The 24,799-nt window shown below is 44.2% G+C and overlaps 1 protein-coding gene across 1 annotated transcript in view; it reads right to left on the reverse strand.

Moving 5' to 3' along the window:
- The window catches only part of PCDH15 (protocadherin related 15), a 1,670,337-nt gene that overhangs the window by 1,047,574 nt on the left and 597,964 nt on the right, over positions 1-24,799 (reverse strand). Inside the window, exon 7 of the mRNA XM_077454160.1 lies at positions 10,444-10,560. Coding sequence (XP_077310286.1) covers positions 10,444-10,560 — 117 coding nt within the window. The remainder of the gene's footprint in view (positions 1-10,443; positions 10,561-24,799) is intronic.

A 24,799-nucleotide genomic window follows, 5' to 3' on the forward strand; every position in this document is an offset into this window, starting at 1 on the left:
TGTCGGTTATTCAGGTGGAGCCAAATAGATTCTCCATGTACCCCTATGGAGCATAGGTTGAAAACAGACTTGTGTTGACAACTACCTACCTCCGTTCTGGTCCTTTAAAAATTGGAGGGTAGTAGGCTGTTAAAGGACAGCAGAGTCCATTTATATCTGGCTGACCATAGAGCATTTATTGAGCAGACATGGACCTGTCATCTGCTGACTAAGCTTTGATCAGTGGGGGACCGCCGGACAGATCCCTCACTGAGCTAAACAAAGTCCATTCCTAAGGTAGGCCATAGATGATGCAATTTTTTTTTCTGCAGAAAATTACTTGATTTCCCTATCAACGCAGTTAGTGTTAATAGGGGAATCTTTCCGTGGAGCTGTGGAAGGGCAGAGGGGAGCCATCTCCACCAGGAGAACACAGCTATTGATTTCAAGTAAAAACCAACACGCTTGGTGTACCAAAGTTGTACAATAATCAACTTGAGTACAATCAGCCTGCCTAAAGATGGTTCAAATCTCAGACGGTCCCTGCTAAACCAGCCACAATTTGAACCATCTATGGTTGGCTTAAGGATACATTTCACTGCCCTCCCTTCCAATGATCATCATCATTGTCATCATAATAATTGTACAGTACAGGTGCTGTGGCTCAAAGCACCTGTACTGTGTGACTATCATCATGGTGATAATGACGATCACACTTGGCTGCCCCCTGCTGTATAACTGAACATAGATAGTGGTCAGGGTATGTGTATGCTTGTGTATGTCATGACTGTAGCTTTCCTGAGACTTGCCACTGCTGGTGATTCCTCTGTGTGCATTGCTGAGCTGGCTGCTGAGTGGATGAACATCACATGGACTCTGCTGCCTGCACTGACCGCTTCCAGCCAGGCTGCCCCGAGCCTGCCAGTTTGCCAGTGCTCTTCTTTTACCTGATTCCCTCAGCACTTACTTGCTGAAGGAGTCAGGCAGTGTGCAAGGTAAGCTAAGCCAAATCACTCCACTGGGCCAACAGCAGGGACTGAGAAAGCTGGGACTTCTCATAAAAATGTAGTACAGGATAGTGTGTAAGTCCACAGCCTGCTGGTGCTCTTGAAAATGAAAAAGCCCCCCACCCGATATAGTTTCCTGTGCTTAATTTTTCTTGTTTATATGCTCACTATCTATGGAGAGTGAGCGGGGACTCCTGCCATCTCCATTGATGGAGACCATCATGCCACTCTGTTTGTTCCTTGGCTGCGGCCATGGACCCCTGAGACGCGGTCAGGTCTTCTACTGATGCTGTTTCTACAATTTTTTTCAGATCTGTTTTAGATCCACACTAGTTATCTCATGTATCCTGTGGTGTTTCTATTGTTTTTCTCATATCTGGAATACTGTGCTCTGCCAGAGCACATACAACTACCCCTTCCTCCTTTTTTAAATTATTTTATGATATCTTCTGCCTTTGTTTTGATATGCGATTATAGCTCTGAATAATAGCCCCAGCCTATGTGTATCGTCACCAGGGCCTATGGGAAATTGACATGGTGTACGGCTCGCCGATGTACCTCAGCCATGTGGCTACTTGGCTGAGGTACATTGATGATACCCTGGTGTTATGGAAGGGGGATGAGGAGAAACTTAAAAGGTTTCTTTATATCCTGAATGGAAATTAGAGAAACATAAAATTAATGTATACTGTTGACTGTAACACCATCCCCTTCCTGGACGAGCAAATATCTATAACTAGGGGTAAAATGAATCCCCCTACATACAGGAAACCCACTGCAGCAAATACATTGCTGCAAGCCTCAAGCCTTCACTCTGAACCCTTGATTAAGCGGATCCCAGTAGGGAGTCCTGTGAATCCGCAGAAATTGCTCATAAGATCAGGACTTTAAGGAGGAAGCATGTGAATCCAGAGATTTAGAGACAGGGGTTACTCCCATCAAGTTCTGAAGAAAGACCTAAACAAGCTTAGTCCAGTGACAGGAAGGACCTGTTGAAAGCAAGAGTAAAGCCTGAAAAAAATAATAATCGGGGAAGTAATGCTCCTCTAATTACCACCTATGGAGCACAATGGAGACAGGTCAGAAATGTCCTCACAAAGCATTGGGGTATTCTGACCAAGTCTCTGGTTTTAGCAGATATTGTTGGCCCACGTCCGCAACTTGTGGCACAAAGAGAACCGTAACTTACAAGATGCCTTGGTCCATTTGGAGTATAAGAGGGAAATGGCCAGCAATTGGCAGTAATGGAATTACCTCCTCTTAAGGGTATGTACGCATGTGGTCACTGCCAGATCTGCAGGTATGTTGATAGATCTGCAGTGTTCACCAATGTGGACCATACTGTCGAGTTCCAAATTAGGAACTTCATCAACTGTTCGATCTCCAGGCTAATATATATATATATATATATATATATATATATGCTGGAGTATCCTTGTCAAAAATACTACATAGGGAAAATGAAGCGACAGGATCCGCATTGGTGAACACATCAAAAACAAAAAAATGCCAATAAAGAGGACAAAAAGAATTTGACCCCATTGCATGCACACTTTGCTGGAACTCATGAAGGCAAACCTGAGGGTATGAACGTAAAGGGTATTTACACCCTTAAAATAAAGGAAGGTAGCTGCACTGACAGTGACACCCCTGTTTTTGAATCACAGGTAAAAATTCAGATAATTAAATAAATTAAATTGATATGTGAACAATGAAATGTGAAATCCCCTCAACCAATATGGTGTTAATAAATAAAGATTGAATGAAAAATGAAAATTAATAAAAATGATATCTAAAGTGATGATAAAAAAGTTTGAGTATTAGTCCAAATAATAAACTGAATGTGATGAATTCATGCAATCTTCCATCACCAATAAGTGTTGACCACCAAAAAGAATGCTCGCTTACCAGAGGCAAGCATCAACCAGCTTGCAATCAACACCCAACAGGGTCCCAATGGCAGATCCTGTATTAACAATTCAAAGGACAGCAGGTCAGGAACACACACCCCCCAATGGTTAAACGAGGAGACTCCCAATCGTGAGACAATGGCCACTCAGAAAAAAAGCAAAAGGGACTTCCCATAGTGTAAACCTGGTAAACCCCTTTAATACATAATGGATAAAAACACTTACAAACACAGGATGAAAAGAGCATGTATGCCGGCCGGCAAGCGAGGGCCCCATTCGCTCAGGATCCCAACGTGATCATGTCAGCACGTCCTAGCCAACCAACACGCATGTCATCATAGGATGACATTGTCTGGGGTAAGGGTGTAGTATTTACACCCTTAACCTACCACTACGCAGAGGTTATTTCAACACCATTTTACTCCAAAAAGAGAAAATGTGGATCTATAGGTTAAATACACTCTTTCTCTCAGGCTTGAACATCAAATGCAATTGTAAGGCTTTTCTTGAACAATAAATAGATATGTAATTCTATATTACTGGAATCGCTGGTGGAAAATGATAATGACTGTAAATTCATTGTTTTCCTTACCCCTTTTCTCTAAATAATTTTCTTTACATAATGTTTACAAATATTAACAACAGTATTGAGTTTTCTGCTAATCACCTGCCATCTATTTGTTAATTTTTCATCTCTGTTAATAAAATGTCAACAACTGAATCACAAAAACCAGTAGCAATCCATTAGTATGTACTGTTAATGATGAAGGTGACATCTAGTGGCGAAAAATAAATGCATCCTTTTTTTAGGGTATAAATACTTAATCACTGCTAGCCCCTCTCATCCCTCAAGAAGCTCATGCTGGCTGTCACCATGTGAGTGATGCTCTGTAATCACCTCTGATGCAATTTTGCACGTCTGCAAATGCTTAATAGAATCCTTGAGAATCGCGGAATCCATCTTGGGGAAAGGCATGCTAAAGATCAGACCAGATGAATGTGTATTGCTCCAGAGCCTGAGAAAGACCTGAGCTACTAGTTCTGCCTCCTTTTGAATTCTCATGTTTAGCCTGGATGAGAGAGTAGGTTATCTGGGGTCACCATGGACACAAGTCTATACTGTCAAAGGTTGGGTGAGCAGACCCGTTGGTCCATGATCTGCTTTTCTAGCGTTATACCTACTTATCCACAGTAAACTGCACATTACAATCAGCAGTTCATCAGTCTTATGCTGTACTTTGGGCCCATATTGGTGTTATTGAGACTGTGCTACCTTAACCCGATTTCACTGAACATTTGTCTCTATAGCCCTGTTTACAGCTGGGGACCCTGGGCTGTAAAAATTATCAGCACAGCATACTATGACTTAATGCCTGCAGTGACATTACAACCTTTCCCTTGACTGATTAACACTTGGAGTCACACATCCACACATTGCCTATGGTAGCCCTATACCTAGGAAACTATTTCTACAGTGTCTAATTCACAATCTGGTTAGACACCCTGTGGATTTATATTCTATTCCACAAAGCCAACTTATCAGTCTATGGGCTATGCATGTGATATGTGTATGTGAGAGGTTTTGAATGACGCAGGTGCATTTGGATTAGACAACATTGTCTTTTTTAGTTCTCTAGCACAGGTGCATGTGGTGGGAATTTTTTACAAAGCTATTTGCATCACCATTAACAATTTTATAAAAAAAAGACCTCTTATTTTATGCTGCATGGTCCCTGGACCTCACCAAAATGTCATAAATATTTTGGGGTATAGGACTGAGATACCACTACCTAGGGTCTCTTTCCCAATACACTTGGCAGATTAGAGAGTTTGAAGGTAATTTCTATTATTGTAATTACTGTTTTGATATGCCAACAAACAACACGTATGTATATATTGATGAAATCTGTGGGTTATACTACCACCATCAATTATTGTTCTTATCTTGCTAATCATGGTGCCATTGTATCCTAATAAACAGATCTATATTTTTACTATTGATAGTTGGTAGTCCCTGAAACATGTGTATATGAATATATTACCACTATAATTTATTGTTCTTATCTTGCCAATTATGGTCCTATTGTATTCATACAAGCATTTTACTATTGATAGTTGGTTGTCCCCGAGACTGCATGCTTCATATAATGTCCCATCTGCTCCAATTGTCTCTCCCTTTTTCCCGTAATTCTGTATACATCAACAGTTGGGAACCAGGTTAGGAGTAAAGTCTGGTCTCCCTTGACACCCCGACTGGGATAAAACTGTGCTGGGGAAGGAGACCATACCTCCCACCCTTTGTTCCTTCCCAAAGGTACTAAATCTGGTTACAAACCGTCTTGTAATGTATTTTTGGAGGTTATAAAAATCTACATTGAGTGCATCATGACCTTTGTTTATCAAAGCTGCTGTGTTATCATTATGAGGTTTGAGCTAGTCAATTACATTTGTAGTTCTGTAGCATGGTGTGGTAACTTGTGGGTTATAATAATAAAGGTAAAAGGAAATATGGACTAGTGTAATTAGGATCTCAGGGTGAAAAAGAAAGGGGGAAAGGTCTTTTGAACATGAAGAGGGATGAGGTAAAAGGGATCAAGGTTTCCATTCTCCTCTGCCTAGGGATATTGGGGGCTTAAATTAATTGGTTAGGTCATGAGTTTGACATATTTGTCTGTCGTAGCAAAGTAAAGCCAGCATGACCATATCTTGGTAAAGTTTGACTGAGTCTCCTTTGCTTGGTGGACAAGCTCCTCCATCTCTGCAGTTTTATTTTTGCGTCAGAGCTATTCTGCTATCGGGGGGGGGGGGGGGTTAGGGTCTCACCATCAGAATGTTATACATATTTTTGCAGTGTTTACCATTTACATGGCCAGAGAGCGATAATATGCTTTTATCGGAGTGGTGGAGCGATGTAGTAAAAATTGTGCTGAGGAGAGGTCTAGGGCAGTGATGGCGAACCTTGGCACCCCAGATGTTTTGGAACTACATTTCCCATGATGCTCAACTACAGTGCAGAGTGCATGAGCATCATGGGAAATGTAGTCCCTAAACATCTGGGGTGCCAAGGTTCGCCACCACTGGTCTAGGGAGTGTGTCCTAATTTGATTGGTAGATTAGTAATGCAATGGATTTCCTTCCAAAATGGTTGGATTTTTGGGCACATCCACCAGATGTGCAACAATGAACCCTCAGCGTTATCACAATGCCAACACTTGGGTGAGACTGTGAGGAATATTTTGTGAGAGGATTTTAAATTCATTCTCCTGTGTGGATAAATTAATTGTTCCTTTGTGAATGCAGGCATTTCCCACACCTCCTCTGTTAGGTTTAGGGATAGTTCTTGTTCCCAGTTGTAGCTTGCTTTCTTGGACTTGGGGTTGTGATTAGAGAATAGCATGGACTATGTATCCAAAATTAGGCGTCTTTGTGGTTTCTGTTTGCAGCATCATGTTTCGAATGGTGTGAGTTGGCGAGACCAAAATGGAGTAAGTTTGGGATTGGTTAAGAAGTGTTGGATCGTTTGGCCAAACTTCAGTTAAAAAAAAGTGTCCGCTAAGCCTGGGGGAAACTGTTGGTTTTGTCGGATGGGGGTTAAAGGGGTTAGTGTTGAGGAAATCTTATGTTTCACACAAGTTTCTTTAAAGATGTGTAAAGTATTTCTGACTAAGGGGTGGGATTTTCACGTTGGCGGGATGTGTGCTTGATCTGTCCACGGGAGCTAGTGTAGAGATTAAGTGGAAAAAGAGCGTTCAAGTTGAAGCCAGTCTTTGATTTCAGCCACCCTCCCCTTTCTCGTGTGAACATATATCACTGTGGTCATAGGCCTCTCTTTTTCAGCTTCGTATTCTAGTCCTCCCTGTATCACATACCTGTATCATGTAGGCTGCGCACCTTTGAGGATCTTCGGGAAAAATATAATCTTCCTAAACGTGTTTTATTTTTACCTGCGGGTTAAGCATTTTTTTTTATTGGTCCCTATTCCCCTCCCTCACTTTGGATAAACCTACTAATTTTGAATATATCTGCACTCAAGACCCTTATCAGCGGCATTTGATTTCCTCCCTTTATAAGATTCTCCATGGAGAAAACCCACTCACACATGCGCAAATGGGCATATGTCCTCCAGAGGCCAATGCCATTGCTTCTTTGGGACAAGATATGGGCCTCTGCTTTTAAATCATCTAGAAATGTGGTGCAGAGAGAGACTGTTTTAAAAATTCTAATGTTCTGGTATACAACTCCAGAGGTATTAAACCACCAAGGCCCTTCGCTTTCTGCATTGTGCTGGCACTGTAATCTTGAAATAGGATCTCAGGATCATATTTTTTGGCAGTGTTCACGAATGAGACTTTTCTAGAATAATGTCATGTCATTACTTCAAAATCTGTTTCAAGGATCTTTTTCATTAGACCCTGTTAATTATCCACTTGGTCTTCCCTTCTCCGGTGTCCCGAAATCAGCTAAGCGTACAATCTCATACATTCTCCTTGCTGCCAGGAGGGCCATCCCTCCCCGTTGGCTGTCCGCTCATCCTCCTACAAAATCCCAACGTTTACACATTGTGGCTGACATCTGGAGAATGGAATTCCTAACTGCAACTGCTACTGACACCCTTATACAGTTTTCTTGGGATATTTGTGACCAATCCAAATATGGCAACTTTTCTCTTCCAAAGATCACCTAATGTCACCCATCTTATTCCTTGTTACCTGCTACAATCACCCCCCCCCCCCCCCCGTTCACCTATTGTGTGCTCAATAAATAGCTCCGGCATCTACGTTTTTTGTTATGCTCTGATTTGCTGATATTATATGCAATGTTTAATGTGTTCTTGCTTTGAATTGTATTAGGTGTAAATGTTACTTTTCTTTAACAAACATAACCCTGTAAGTTCTACATCAGCATTCTTCTTTTGATGAAAGCTACATCATTTATTTATTTTTTTCTTCAATGTTTGTCATATGTGCAACTTCAAAAAAACATAATTATAAAAAAAAAGAAACACTTTTTATGTGCCCAATTGCTTAGTGGCTTACCGTATATACTCGAGTATAAGCCGAGATTTTCAGCCTCTTTTTTGAGGCTGAAAGTGCCCCCCTCGGCTTATACTCGAGTCATCGCTGTCTGCCTGCTCGATCAGCGTGTCGAGCAGACAGACAGCGGCCATTCTATTCTAATTCAAAAGCCGCGCCTCCGGCTCCGCCTTCGCCTGTGATAGGCGGAACACTGAATTTCCCAGCAGCCTGTGTTCCGCCTATCACGGACATCCGCTCATCCTCGTACTACGGACGAGGATGAAAGGATGGCCGTGATAGGCGGAACACAGACTGCTGGGAAATTGTGTTCCGCCTATCACAGACAGGGAGGCGCGGCATTTGAACAGGAAAATGGGCGCCGACGAAGAGCGGTGATCCTGGGACGGGACCGGACGGAGGCTCGGCTCGGCTCGGGACGGGACGGGACCGGACGGAGTCTCGGGACGGGACGGGACCGGACCGGACGGAGGCTCGGCTCGGGACGGGACGGGACCGGACGGAGGCTCGGGACCGGACGGAGGCTGGGGACACAGGTAGGCTGGACACACAAGGCCTCACACACACACACACACACACACACACACACACACACACACACACACACACACACACACACACACACACACACACACACACACACGGATGGACACACACACAGGGATGGATGGATGGATGGACACACACACAGGGATGGACAGGCATATCTCACCCTCGGCTTATACACGAGTCAATAGGTTTCCCAGTTTTTTGGGGGTAAATTGGGGGCCTCGGCTTATACTCGGGTCGGCCTATACTCGAGTATATACGGTAATTACTGAATTTGGCATATGTTGTCCTTGGTGCTAGTATTGCCTGTGTAGCTGTTTATAATTTCTGTCAATTATTTAACACTATATTTTAGTTTGTGGGTATGACCTGTGTTTATAGGGCTCCAGATTTCCAATATGGCTGACAAATCAAGTCATGACGTCAATTCATTCAAATTCTCATTTTAAAAGACAAAGTATTTTTAATGCACTTAATAAAATGTGATATGCATTTTAAAATATGATGTAGTATATTCCCTTTGTCTGGCACCCTAAAAGTCCCCTTTCCATATTCCAATGTACATGTGTAAGAACATCAATACTTTTTGTTACGCTTGTGTGAATGAAGCCTTAGGGGCAAATTAGTACATTCTGTTACCCACATGAGATGAGTTTCCTAGCACTACCAACTACCACTAAGATCAGTACACAGAGCCCAATTATAAGGTTTAACATCCAGTCATTAACATATTTTTTTTATGTTGACTATGACTGATGATAAACAAATATCTACTATAGAAAAAAATTATTTGTATTCAGTTTTAGGTTCAATTACCAACATATTCAACCAATTTTGCATAGTATGCTGAAAGGTTTTTAACTGGAATCTCTGGTTTTCCTGTTATACTGTGAAGGTGACACTAAACTCACAAAATAAAATAAATGCAATATGTTCAATTATAACTTGAATGCCCATTCTATCTCTTGTTTCTTTTGTGTCATCTCTCCAATGCAAGCTTTTTTCTGCTAGTGTATTCTTAGGCTTACGCCTCGTACACACGATCGGACTTTCTGACAATAAAACCATGGATTTTTGTTCGATTGGCTCCAACATGTCTTGCATACACATGGTCACACAAATGTTGGCCAACAATTACAAACATGGGAACATGGTGATGTACAAGACGTACGACGAGCCGATAAAAAGGAAGTTCAATAGCCAATGCGGCTCCTTCTGCTTGATTTCAAGTATGAGTGAACTTTTCTGCATTGGACCTGTGTACACACGATCGGAAATTCCAACAAAAAAAATTGAGAACCTACTAGCCAACATTTGTTGGCGGAAAATCCGACAACAAATGTTCGATGGAGCATACACATGGTAGGACTTTCAGCCAACAAGCTCACATCCAACATTTGTTGTCGGAAAATCAGATCGCGTGTATGGGGCATTAGACTTCCTATTCAAGGGTGGCTACATTCATTCTCCAGCCCTTCCCCCACTCCCCTCCCTCATGTATATAAATTGTAACCATCCTTTCCTGCTCACCACTGAAGTGAACTATAAATCTATCTGCAGACACATTCTTGTAATTGTGGTCACATTCAGCATGTGACCAGAAATAACAGCACAACTTGTTCTGCACTAGTAGCAGTGTGAGGATAGGGAGCATGCACAGGACAAAAAAGAAGCCTGAAGACAATGGAAAGAGCCTTTTAAAACAAAAAATAAAAGACAGTCATGGGATACTTGATATTTTAGAATGACTACTGTAAAGAATAAAGAAAAGAGTTTATTGTCACTTTAACTATCCTACAAACATAAAATATGTTCTAGGGTTTAAAAAATGTAATGTGCAGGGATAGCTAAAGTCATATTTTTCTGGCTGCAGAGATATATATCATAGCGTAAACTGAAATATTTTCCCCTTATAATGTAAAAAGTAAATAGATGTAATATTAGCAATGGCCGAAGTACACTTACTGTGTCATTTGGGTTGTATTGGATAAAATATTCAATCTGGCCGTTAGGACCATCATCTATGTCTGTAGCGCCTTTATCCGCAAATCCATTATAAACTGTGGTTCCAACTGGTGTTAACTAGGAAAATATAAAGATTGAAAGTTACCTTAAAGTTCAAATGAGTATATCATTAATAATGTCATAACATGCAGGTCATTTCATTTCAGATAAAAGCTATATTCATGTTTTTTGTGAACGATATATGAAACAAATATAAGATCCAATAGCTATTTCTAAGAAAAGTAAACATTTTAAGAAATTTATATTTTATATTTAGAAATAATTTTGATTAAATCAAGGGGGGGGGGGGGGCATAGATGGCACCACTGGTCTACTAAGATACAGAAAGAAACACTAATCTGTGTACCTTAAACACAAACAAAACCATACTTTCAATGTATTTATTATGCTGCCTATTACTAAACATGGCAAATACAATAAAAAAATAAAATAAAAGTAAATGATAGTAGAAATACACTATATTTGCTTTCTTAAGTTAGTTGGTAAATGCACTTTGACATATACATGCAAGAAGCAAGCAGATTGCAGAATATATTAGACCTTGACATTTAGAAGCAACTCCAAGCAGTGGAGAAGAACTGGAACCAGCAAAAGCTATTTGGTTGAACAGTAGGAAGTCACAGGAAATACTATTATTTTTTGAAGACATACCACGATCTCTCAATGCATTGAGGACGTGAAAGAGTAAAGAATATTCTTAAGAAAAGTGGATATAGGTTTAACAAAGGTTATTGGATCTTCTTTGAAAAGAGAATGCATGTTTCTGAGTTTAACTATTTACATTACGTTCCACAGCTTTTTTGGCTATATACAGTAGGTACAGTAAATAGTAAAGCAAAAAGAAGAAGATCTAGCCTGTATCATGATAGCGGCTTGTGAATATATTTTGTGTAAAAACTTGTTAAAAGCAGATTTTATTATTGCTTGCTTTACTGATAAGCAGGGCAATTATTTATATGTTAACAATTTCACTGAGGTTTTTGCAAGAAATCATAACAAGCCCTTTCCTCAGAAATATAATGGGGAGGTATTAATATTCACGCAGGTGAAAAGGATTCTCTTCTTCATATTAAATAAAAAAGGACTGTAGGTTATTTTGTGTAAGCTTAGTATGGGGAGGGAGGGAGAGTTCAAGAAAGTGGGAAAGAAGGCGAAGGGGGATGGGAAAAGAAAAGAAGGGGGTGAGGGGGGCATTCTCAGGCTTAGATGATCTCTTTATTGGAAAAAATGAGAACATTTCACTAAAATGTGTGGTTTCTAGATGTTGTATCAACCACATTCACATATTAGTCATGAGACAGCTGTATTGTTTTGAGCATCAGAATACTAGGTGAACCAGATTTTTTTTTTTTTACTTGGTCATTACTTTATTTTGTTTGGTCCTTCATGTTGCATATGATATTTAGCTCTCTATGCCAATCTTGTATAGTAGGGGTGTGCAACTGTTTACAAAATCTGGGGATCAGCTTTTTAGCCATTTTAATAAAGTAAGGACTTGTTATATGGAATAGTAGGTAGGATTGTCAGGAAGTTGTATGTTGATCAGTTTAGTGATGATAGAGGGCTTGTCAAAAAGGTCAAATGTTTGGGCACATTTAAAAAAGGATTAGTACAGTTTCCTTGAGTTTGGAACATCTCAAGTAAACTTTTAGGAAGATGGAGTTTTGCTAGGGTGTAATAACAGTAAGAAAGTAGCATCTACAGTAGCATATTAATTATCCCACTGCAAGCCTGTAAGCTGGTGATTGAGTGTTCCTCCTAAAGGTGGCAAAATAGGGGACTAGGGAGGTGATAATTATGGAGCCTCGGTTTGAAAAAATAGTTCTTAGGGAACAGATCCACTTATGCACATTTGCTCCAGTGGAGTAAATGATATTAGGATATGTATGGAACTAATATAGGCAGGGCACTTATTTAACACAATTTAAGAGTTGTTTATACTAATGTTTCCCCATATATAGTTATAAAAACTAATCGTTTTGATTGGTCATAGTATTGGTCATAGCATAGCCATTTGCCCAAGCACAAATGTTCTGTAGGCTATTTTCTCTTCTGAATTAATCTTATTTTACTATGGACAGTAGTAAAATATTGCATTGTGGTCACAAGATGCAGCTGTGGAGCATAGAAAATACAAACATATTTGTAACAACATATACAATATAGCAATTCTAGAGAATGTTAGTAGGAACTAGCAAAATAAATGTAACCATTGATCACATGTATTTGCGGTTTTCCTCTATCATTCTCTAGAATTGTTATATTGAATCTCTTGTTACAAAGACATAGTTCCTATGCTTCTTAGCTCCATTTAGCGGGCAGATTGCATATTTTAAAGTCAAGCAGAAAGCCTTTAGTTATATCTGTAGGGGAAAAGGCTACAGTACCTCAATTATGGGACCCGAACTGAAAATCAAAAAAGTGCCAATTTATAAAGGCTTATATGCAATAAACTGGGCATACAATGGTTATGGGTGCTGCCCTGGGGGACATGTATCAATGAAAAAAAAGTTTGTAAAATAACATAATTTTTAAATAAGCAGTGATTTATTGATGCGTAACCACTGCAGCCCCAGAAGATTTGGCTGCTGAATGAATGACCAGGCCATTCTTTGTGATTCGGCACTGAGCCACTTTAACTGACAAGTGCGTAGTCGCACGGCCCTGCACTCAACCAAAATTGACGTCCTTTTTTTCGTACAAATAGAGCTTTCTTTTGGTGGTACTTGATCATCTCTGCGTTTTTTATTTTATATAGCGCAGAGGTCTCAAACTGGCGGCCCTCCAGCTGTTGCAAAACTACAAGTCCCATCATGCCTCTGCCTGTGGGAGTCACGCTTGTAACTGTCAGCCTTGCAATACCTCATGGGACTTGTAGTTTAGCAACAGCTGGAGGGTCGCCAGTTTGAGTCCCCTGTTATAGCGTCTACAAAATAGGGGTTAGATTTATAGCATTTTTATTATTATTATTTTTTTACTAGTAATGGCAATGATATGCAATTTTTATAGGGACTGTGACATTATGGCGGACACATCGGACACCTTTGACACATTTTTGGGACTACTGGCATTTATACAGCGATCATTGCTATAAAAATGCACTGATTACTGTAAACATGTCACTTGCAGGGAAGGGATTAAACACTAGGTAGCGATCAAGGAGTGATATGTGATTTTTATAGGGACTGTGACATTATGGTGGACACATCAGACACCTTTGACACATTTTTGGGACTATTGGCATTTATACAGCGATCATTGCTATAAAAAGGCACTAATTACTGTAAACATGTCACTTGCAGGGAAGGGGTTAAACACTAGCGATCAAGGGGTTAACCGTGTTCCCACTCTGTGTTCTAACTGAAGGGGGGATGGGACTGTCTAAGGGAGATGACAGATCGCTGTTCATACTTTGTATGAACACACGATCAGTCTCTTCTTCCCTAAGAGACCCGGGATTTGCGTGCTTACACACACAAATCCCGGTTCTCGTGTGTCACAAGCAATCGTGGGAGCCCGGCGGTCATTGTGCCTGCCGGGCACTCACATCGGCTCTGGAGGTGAGCAGTGTGCATGCGCTCCCCTAGTGGCCACAGGGTGAAGCAACAGTACATAACTATTTGCCCAGCCGGGCCATTCTGCCACATAAAAACTGCAGTGGCTGGTCGGCAAGTGGTTAAAGTGAAGAGATTTTTTGGAAAAATTCTGGTGTCTCTTCCACAGACTTTGGATAGAAGTAACATGTGCGGAAAAATTGGTCTTTGGGTGTCTGTAGTGCCTTTACACCATAACACTATAGGGGTGGTCTTGATGAAAGAAAGAATTGGCCTTGCTGTCAAAAATTTAAATGATATGCACTTGTCGAACAGGTGCGGAAAATATGGCCTTTGGGTGTCCGTGGCACCTTCAGACTGTAAACCTATAGAGGTGCTCTTGATGAAAGCTAGAATTGGCCTTGCTTTCAAAAAACTAAATGATATGCACCTGTGAAACAGGTGCAGAAAAATGGGTCTTTGGGGGTTGGTGGCACCTTCAATTCATAACCATTTTGAGGTACTCTTGATGAAAGCAAAAATTGACCTTGCTGTGAAAAATTGCAATAAGATGCACCTGCCAAACAGGAACAATTGGTCTTTGGGTGTCTGTGGCACCTTCATACAGTAACCCTATAGAGGTACTCTTGATGAAAGCAAGAATTGGCCTTGCTGCCACAAATTGAAATGATATGTACCTGTCAAACAGGTGCTGAACAAATTGGTCTTTGGGTGTTAATTGTGCCCATGAAACCTACACCAAAAAAAATTCTCCCAGATGAAAACACCCCCACAAAGCTAGGCAGCCTAGAAGTCCTGCAGAGATGCTACATCCCAAAAACTCTTAATCAGCAACATCGCATCAGGGGCTTAATAGCTGCTTTGCAAAGGCTGTCTGCTCAGGTGAGCTTAAATTAGCCTGGGGAAGAGGACCAAGACCAGAACTGGACCATGGATCAGAGATCCCTGAACGTATATGAGAGGAGCCTGGGAGATGTATAAACCCTGAACAGGACTTTTCCTAGCTCTCTCTGGGACTCTCTTCTACAACACGATTGGAAATTCGGCCAGCAAAAGACCGATGAGAGCTTTTGGTTGGAAAATGCGACCGTATGTATGCTCCATCTGACTTTTTCTAGCCAAATTCCCATCATCAAAAGATCGAGAGCAGGTTCTCAATTTTTCAGTTGGAAAAAGTGCCGATCAGGAATTCCAATCGTCTGTAGCAATTCCGACACGCAGAATTCCTACACATGCTCGGAAACAATTTGACGCATGCTCGCAAGCATTGAACTTCATTTTTTCGGCTCGACGTAGTATTGTACGTCACCACATTCTTGACAGTCGAAAGTTCAGCAAACTTTTGTGTGACTGTATGCAAGCCAAGCTTGAGCGGAATTCCGTTGGAAAAACCATCCAAGATTTTTCAGATGAAAAATCCGCTTGTGTGCACACGGCATTACTGCTTAACGTATGTCTTTGTCTGCTTCAATTAGTCCAAAACTGCCAGAATCCTCCTCCTCCTCCTTCTCCTCCTACAATTGTGTCTGCATAAAGTTGGCCTTGAGAGAAAAGGTAGTCCTCCTCTTCCTCCAACTGCTCTGCCTTGAGTGCTCTGTCCATAATACCACGCAGAGTCAGCAGAAACACAACAGGGACTGTGTCACTGATGCATGCATTGTCACAGCTTACCTTCCTTGTGGCCCCCTCAAATGGTGACAGTACAGTGCATGCATCCTTTATGAGCAGCCATTGGCATGGGAAAAAAAGCCTGAGCCTGTCATTGTCCCATACGCACACAGGTATTCGTTGACAGTGCTCTGCTGCATGTGCAGCTGCTGCAGCATTGCCAATGTCAGTTTCACCTGGTGGGCATGTCACAAATCAGGAAGTTTGCGGGCAGGTAGAATTCCCACTGAATTTCAGCCAACTGTGCACTGGCTGCGTGTGGCCGCCTTAAATGGCTAAAGACTATTCTGTCCTGCTTTAGCAGATCTTCCAACCCTGGGTACCTATTTAGAAGATGCTGTACCACCAAACTGAGGACATGTGCCAGGCATGGCACATATGTCAACTTTCTCTATCTAAGATAGGACGAGAGGTTTGTGCCATTATCACGCACCATCAGTCCTGGCTCCAGCTGGCATGGTGTGAACCACCTCTGGGCCTGCCCCTGCAGTGCTACAAGAATCCCTGCTCCGGTATGGTTTCTGTCCCCTAGATACACCAGCTGAAGCACTGCATGGCACCTTTTAGCTTGACGCATTGAATAGCCCCTTAAACTCTTAGGGGTTACTTGTGGTTCATATGGCAATTCAGCAGAGGAGGGCATCGAGGAGGAGGAAGAGGAGGAGAGGAAGAGGTAGAGCTGATCAATTTCACATCATCACCACTAGCTGTAGTGGCACAACAAGCTATCAGGCACCCAAGTGATGTCAGTGACCTCATCATCATCATCATCTCCTCCATCCTCATCACCACAAGCTTTAGTGGCACAACAAGCTGCAGCACTGAGTCCAGTCCTGCATCCTTCTGAGTTGCAAGCAGAGTTACCCAGTGTGCTGTGAACTACATATATCATCCCTGACCATGCTTGCTGGACCACATTGTGTTATACCATCACCCCTGTTAGTGGAGGCTGCTGAGAGGTCATGAGGCACAGTAGGGGCAGATTGAGATGAGCAAGGAGTAGGAACAAGATTTTGCTCCTTTTGTGTGGCTTTCGGGTGCTCTTGCCAATGGACTGAGTGGTGGGAGGCTAGCATGTAGTACCCAAATGGCTGGTGTTTGTTCCAGGCTTGATGTGCTTGAGATAAAGTTTGCAAATTACAACAGTGAGATTGGCTACATGTGCTAAAAAAGCCCAGACAGTTGAGCTGTGGTAAGTGGGCTGGGAGATAACAGCTCCACAATGTGATGGGATAGGGTGGCTTCTCTCTACTCTTCCATGATGGCTGCCTCATTAGGGTTCTGCTTCACCCTCACTTTCCTCCTCTGCTCTATCTGGCACTCAAGTGATGTCAGTGACTAGGGATGAGCCGAACACCCCCGGTTCGGTTCGCACCAGAACTTTCTAAAGGACCCCGCGTTCGTTACGAACGTTAGAACCCCATTGAAGTCTATGGGACTCGAACGTTCGAAATGGAAAGTGCTAATTTTAACGGCTAATATGCAAGATACTATCCTAAAAAGGGTTTGGGGACCTGGCTCCTGCCCCAGGGGACATGGGTCAATGCCTAAAATGTTTTTAAAAATGGCCGTTTTGGCGGGAGCACTGATTTTACTGACGATTAAAGTGAAAAAAAAAGTGAAATATTCCTTTAAATATGGTGCTTGGGGGGTGTCTGTAGTATGCCTGTGAAGTGCCACGTGTTTCCCGTGTTTAGAACAGTCCCTGCACAAAATGACATTAAACGGAAATAACACCATTTAAAACTGCTTGCGGTTTTAATGTTATATCTGGTTCCTGCAATATGGTTGAAAATCATTCAGAAAAATGGCATGGGTAGCCCTCCCTGCCCATTACCAGCCTATTTGGGTCTTGTACGCATATTAAGGGGAACCCTGTACCCATATTAAAAAAAGGAAATGCGTGTGGCCCCCAGGCCCTATATACTCAGAACAGCAGTATACAGGCGGTGCAAACAAGACAGGGACTGTGTAGGTTTGTTGTGTTAAGTTGAATCTGTTTGTAATTTTCAACTGGTACATTTTTAAAGTGTAGCTCCAGTCAAAAAAACTATTTTTAAGTTTTTTGGAAAACATAGGGAAGGGTTATCACCCCTGTATAATTTGTTTTGTCGTCCATCTTTTTTCATCTCACTTGCTGCTGTCTCCTTGCGTTTGCAAGTAGGAGATGTTTGTAAGTTGGATGTTTGAAAGTAGGGGCCTGCCCTATATGCTCTGCAGAAATGGCGGAACAAGGTGTTGGTTTTGCCACAACATTGTAAGCCCTCAAAGTGACTCTTGGTGGGCGCTGGAGCGCCCTGCTGTTAACGATTATATCAAGAATTGTAATTACATGCCATTGTTGAACAGTGGTAGAAAAATTTACCTTTGGTGGTTGTGGTGCTGGTGCCACAACACTATAAGTCCTCACCGTTACTCTGGGTGGGCACAAGAAGGGGCCCTCCTGTGAAATATTATATCAAGAATTGTAATTACATGTCCCTGTTAAACAGGGGCAGAAAAATTTGGCCTTAGGCACTGCTGCTGGTGCCACCACACTGCAACCTCTTCCATATACTCTAGTTTTTTTTGCTGGAATTAGGCCTGCTGCAAAGCATTGCATCAAAAATTGTACTTAAACGCCCCTGTTAAACAGGGGCAGAAAAATTGGGCCTTAGGCACTGGTGCTGGTGCCACCACACTGCAACCTCTGCTATATACTCTAGTTTTATTGCAGGAATTAGCCCTGCTGCAAAGCATTGCATCAAAAATTGTAATTAAACGCCCCTGTTAAACAGGGGCAGAAAAATTGGGCCTTAGGCACTGGTGCTGGTGCCACCACACTGCAACCTCTGCCATATACTCTAGTTGTATTGCAGGAATTAGCCCTGCTGCAAAGCATTGCATCAAAAATTGTACTTAAACGCCCCTGTTAAACAGGGGCAGAAAAATTGGGCCTTAGGCACTGGTGCTGGTGCCACCACACTGCAACCTCTGCCATATACTCTAGTTTTATTGCAGGAATTAGCCCTGCTGCAAAGCATTGCATCAAAAATTGTAATTAAACGCCCCTGTTAAACAGGGGCAGAAAAATTGGGCTGCTGGCATCACCCAGAACCAAAAATGTTCTTCCAACATATCAGCGGAGGAGGAAGAGGATAGACAATCAACATAACAGGACAGTCACTCAGCATCAGCATAGGCAGTCTTGAAGGGATGTGGTATTTCAAAAAAAATTATTCGGTTACATCAGCTTCAGGTGCTTGGTAGCTGTGGGTGATCCAAGACTGATTCATCTTGATGAAGGTCAGTCGATCAACTGATTCGGTGGACAGGCGCACCCTGTGATCGGTAACAAAGCCACCAGCAGCACTGAAGGTGCGTTCCGAAAGAACGCTGGATGCAGGACAGGCCAGTAGCTCAATTGCATACTGTGCAAGCTCTGGCCAGTGATCCATCCTCAAGACCCAGTAAGCCAGAAGATTTTCGGTGGGAAAGGTGTCCAAGTCTGACCTTGCCCCTAGGTATTCCTGCACCATGTAAATCAGACGCTGGCGATGGGTGCTGGAACCAATCATACCTTGGGGCTGCGGACTAAAAAATTGTCTGAAATCATCAGTCAGACGGCCACCTTCTCCACCGCTCCTTCTGACCAATGCCTCAGCAATACGTTGTCCAGGACCAGGAGTTTGTAACCTCCCAGTCTCTGGGAACGCGTTGCACAGAGCTTTCTGCAAGGCCTCCCGGAGATGTCTCATCCTCTGCTCCCTCTGCGATGGCAAGATAAGGTCGGCAACCTTACCCTTGTACCGTGGATCAAGGAGAGTGGCCAGCCAGTAATGGTCCCTCTCCTTGATCCGAAGAATACGAGGATCCTTCCGCAGGCTTTGCAGGATCAGGGAGGCCATGCAGCGTAGGTTAGCTGAGGCATTCGGTCCGGAGTCCTCTGGGTCACTAAGGACAACATGATCCGCAGCTACCTCCTCCCAGCCACGTACAAGTCCACGTGTTTCTTGAGACTGTAAATCATTCCTATAAGACTGCTGCTGCTGCTGCTGCTGATGCTGAGTGCCAGCCTCCACCTCCATGCTGACACAATCATCCTCCTCCTCCTCTTCCTCCTCCTCATCCTCTTCCTGTGTGATGGGTGGCACAGCAGGAACACTGTCTGGATAAAGGGGGCCTTGAGAGGCAAGGAAGTCCTCCTCTTCCTGCCTCTGTTTTGCCTCAAGTGCCCTGTCCATTATTCCACGCAGCGTATGCTCCAAGAGGTGGACAAGAGGTACAGTGTCACTGATGCATGCACTGTCACTGCTCACCATCCTTGTGGCCTCCTCAAACGGTGACAGGACAGTGCATGCATCCCTGATCATGCCCCACTGGCGTGGTGAGAAAAAACCAAGCTCCCCTGACCCTGTCCTGGTGCCGTAGTCGCACAGGTACTCATTGATGGCCCTCTGCTGCGTGTGCAGCCGCTGCAGCATGGCCAATGTTGAGTTCCATCTGGTGGGCATGTCACATATAAGGCGGTTCTTGGGCAGGTTCAACTCCTTTTGGAGCTCAGCCAGCCGAGCACAGGCATTAAATGATCGGTGGAAATGCACACAAACTTTCCTGGCCTGCTTCAGGACATCCTGTAAGCCGGGGTACCTGCCCAAGAACCGCTGCACCACCAGGTTAAGGACGTGAGCTACACAGGGCACATGGGTCAGTTGTCCCTGTCGGAGGGCAGAGAGGAGGTTGGTGCCATTGTCGCAAACCACCATTCCTGGCTTAAGCTGGCGTGGCGTCAACCACCTCTCTGCCTGCCCCTGCAGAGCTGACAAAACATCCGCCCCAGTGTGGCTCCTGTCCCCCAAACAAACCAGCGCAAGCACGGCATGGCATCGTTTTGCCTGCGTACTTGCATAGCCCCTGCAACGCCTATGGAGCACCGCTGGTTCTGAGGACAGAGCACTGGAAGAGGCCATGGAGGAAGAAGAAGAGGAGGGGGTGGAGGAGAGAGGTGTGTCACAACCAATAGTAGCATTTTGGAGGCGTGGTGGCGGAACAACCTCCAACACTACTGCACCTTGTCCTGCATCCTTCCCAGCAGCCAGAAGAGTGACCCAATGGGCCGTGAAAGACAGGTAACGTCCCTGTCCATGCCTGCTGGACCATGAGTCAGCGGTAATATGCACCTTACCGCTGACCGCCCTGTCCAGCGAGGCAAGGACATTGCCTTCCACATGCCGGTAGAGAGCCGGAATCGCCTTCCGTGAGAAAAGGTGGCGTTTGGGGACCTGCCACTGAGGAACCGCACATTGTACAAACTCACGGAAGGGGGCCGAGTCTACCAACTGAAAAGGCAGAAGTTGAAGTGCTAGCAATTTAGCCAAGCTAGCATTCAACCAGCATGTGGATGGCTGGGAGTAAACTTCTTCCGCCGGTCCAGCAGCTGGGGCAGGGACATTTGCCTGCTATAATCGGACGTGGGTGTACCGCTAGCAGAGTTCCCGGAAGCACTTGGCTGTGACACACCTAATTCTACACCTTCATTCCTCTCAGAGCAGGTTTCAGAGAGGACTGAAGGTCTAGTGGGGTTGGAGATGCCAGCTGATGAGGAGCAAGGAGAGGTCCGCTTTGTTCTTTGGTGTGGGTCTTTGAGGTACGCTTGCCAACGAGCTGCATGGCAGGTCAACATATGTCTGGTCAAGCATGTGGTGCCCAAGCGGCTGATGTTTTGGCCACGTGAGATACGCTTGAGACATATGTTGCAAATAGCAGCGGTGCGATCTGATGCACTCGTCTCAAAAAAGGCCCACACCAAAGAACTTTTAGAATAACGCGCAGAGGCAGCGCTCTGCACAGGCGGAGCTCTGCGGTGTGATTCAGTCGGTGTGCTGCCCCTAAGCTGGCCCCCGGAGGGCATCCTGCCTCGTTGGACATGTGCCTCCTCCTCCTCCTCCTCCTCCTCCCTCCTTCCAGGCACCCACGTGGAGTGAGTGCCCTCATCATCCCCTCCCTCTTCATCGCTGTAGCAAACCTGGCAGTATGCTGCAGCTTGTGGAACATGACTGCCAGATTGCTGTCCTTCTTGAGCATCCCCTCTCTCTGCACTCACGCTACTGCCTTCCTCTAGCTGAGTGTCATCATCAGAGCCCACCAAACACTGGGCATCCTCCTGGAGCATGTACCCAACACTGTGCTCAAAGAGTTCAGGAGACTCCTCAGGAGGACGTGGTGGGTCTAGGGAAGGAGTCACTGATGATGACATTGAGAGGAGGGAAGACGATGCGTTGGCAGCTGCTTTGCGACTACCCTGAGACTGGGTGAGAGAGGATGAGGAGGATGAAGAGGGCTTGGTCATCCACTCTACCAAGTCGTTGGCATGTTGCGGTTCAACATGTCCAGCTGCCGAAAAGAAGGACAAGCATGTCCCATGGCCACGTGCTGATGACAATGCACCGCGTCCACGACCAGCACTGTTGTCTCTAGACACAGAGCCTGCTTGCCCTCTTTTATCGGCTCGCACCTGTCTGCCTCTCCTTGCTGGCCTTCCAGACAAGGTAATGGCCTGAAGGGAGTTGGGTAAAACAGCAGTTGGGTAGTTTATATTGTGCTGGAGGCACACACAACTTCCAATAACTCCTGCAGATGGCAATTGGGCTCAAATAGAGAACAGCTATGTAGGTGGATTATAGCGGTATGTACTGGGTACAGAGCACGCAGACAGCACGCACTATCTCCTAACACTACTGACTGCAAGCTCTATTATTAACGATAGATCACTAGCTATATAGGTTAGGTGAATATCGCGGTGTATACTGCGGTCAGGGCACGCAGACAATAACCAGAAAACAGCAGAGATAAAGGGGTATATACAGATGTATACTGTGCTGTGCTGGAGGCACACACAACTTCCAATAACTCCTGCAGATGGCAATTGGGCTCAAATAGAGAACAGCTATGTAGGTGGATTATAGCGGTATGTACTGGGTACAGAGCACGCAGACAGCACGCACTATCTCCTAACACTACTGACTGCAAGCTCTATTATTAAAGATATATAAATATAGTGAAGTGAATAGTGAATATAGCGGTGTATACTGCGGTCAGGGCACAGACAATAACCACTACACAACAGCAAGATAGGAAATCAGCCAAAAACGATCGGTGTGTACTGTGTTTAAGGTACACAGAACACCCACTGCTTCAGATGCTAACACACTACAGGAGGCCGCCTCAATGGCGGCCTTATATAGTGTGGGGCGTGCACTACACAGCCTCAGCTATGATTGGCCACAGGCATCCTGCCTGTGGCCAATCATGGCTCTCCTCGCTGCTGGCGCTGCGATTGGCCAAGCATGCGGGGTCACAGTGCATGCTTGGCCAATCATGAGCCAGCAATGCACTGCACCATCGCAGTGCATTGTGGGCCGTGCGCGCCACACGAATTTAGACGCGAACGGACCAAGAGTTCGGATTTCGTCGAACGGACGAACAGCCAATGTTCGAGTCGAACGTACGTTCGACTCGAACACGAAGCTCATCCCTATCAGTGACCTCATCATCATCATCTCCTCCATCCTCATTACCACTGGAGACAACTTGGCAATAACTTGCGCCTGGGGGAACATGACTGCCAGTTTGTGTACCACTGTTCTTGCCTCTTTGTAGGTTCATGCTCCTGCCTTCCTCAACCTCAGAACCAACATCTGAATCAAGTAATGGCTGTGCATTGTCAAGGAGCAAGTGGCTGACATTGTGTTCAAATAACCGACTCCTTCATGCATGATGCTGGGGCTATTGCAGGAATAGCTGTGGGCAAGGAGGCAGGTTTAGCCACTCTGGCAGCTGCAGCGGACTGCGCACTAGTCAGTGCTTGAGTGACAGAGGATGAGTATAGTTTAGTAAGGCCGCGTACACACGCGCGGACTGTTCGCCCAACTTTGTCCGTCCAACAGTTTCGGCAAACAGTCCGCTCAAACTTAGCATGGACGGACATGGCCACACACGACGGACGAACAGTTTGCTGAAACCGTGCGCGATGACGTGAACGGCACGTACGACGGGACGAAAAATACGACGTCCTATACACTGCATTATAGCTTTCGGCGTGAAAATCCTTTCTGAGCATGCACGCAACTTTGTTTGACGAACAAGCCTACACACGGGCGGACTGTTCGCTCAAACAAGGTTTCAGCGGACAGTTTTTCGGAATTTCCGAAAAACCTTGTCCGTCCAACTGTCCGCTGAAACTGTCCGCTGAAAGCCCACACACGAGCGGACTGTCCGCCCAAACACTGTTCAGCGGACAAAGTTGGGCGAACAGTCCGCCCGTGTGTACGCGGCCTAAGACAGTTCACCACCCCCTCTGCATGCTGTGACTGGATAGCACTGGCAACGGCATGTAGTACACACTGACATATATGGCATTAAACTTACAGTAACACCCTGAAATATAATGCATTAAATGCGCACTACATACAGAAATATACTGCGTTAAACTTGCAGTAACGTAATGAAATATACACAGTTAAACTTGCAGTAATGTTCTGAAGCATACTGCGCTAAATGTGCACTACGGCACAGAAATATACTGGGTTAAATGGCATAGAATGCACTGAAATATACAGCGTTAAACTTGCAGTAACGCACAGAAATATAAGGCATTAAATGGCATATAATGTACTGAAATATATACAGCGCTAAAAGTCCAGTAACGCACTCAAATATACTGTGTTAAATGGTCACTACCCTCACACTGACTGAAATATCACTAGAATCACACTAAAGTTTCACCGTAAATATTATGTTTTTTTCATAAGTCCGTTCATTTCAAAAGTCCAGCGGACTAGCGCACAGACGTCCGGATTGTCTGCCGGACTGCCAAGTCCGGCGGACAATTTTGAGTCAAAACTTCTTTCTAAGTCCACTGTACTTTTGATAAAAAAAAAAGTCCTCCGGAGCCCACACACGGGATAGTCCGATCGTGTGTACGTGGCATAACTGACAATTGCGTGGTCGTGTGAAGTTGTACCCAAACAAAATTGATGTCCTTTTTTCCCCACAAATAGAGCTTTCTTTTGGTGGTATTTGATCACCTCTGCTAT

This window comes from Lithobates pipiens, unplaced genomic scaffold (genome assembly GCF_037356315.1).
Source record: "Lithobates pipiens isolate NorthernLeopardFrog02 unplaced genomic scaffold, aLitPip1_a1.2 Scaffold_25, whole genome shotgun sequence".
NCBI lineage: Eukaryota > Metazoa > Chordata > Amphibia > Anura > Ranidae > Lithobates > Lithobates pipiens.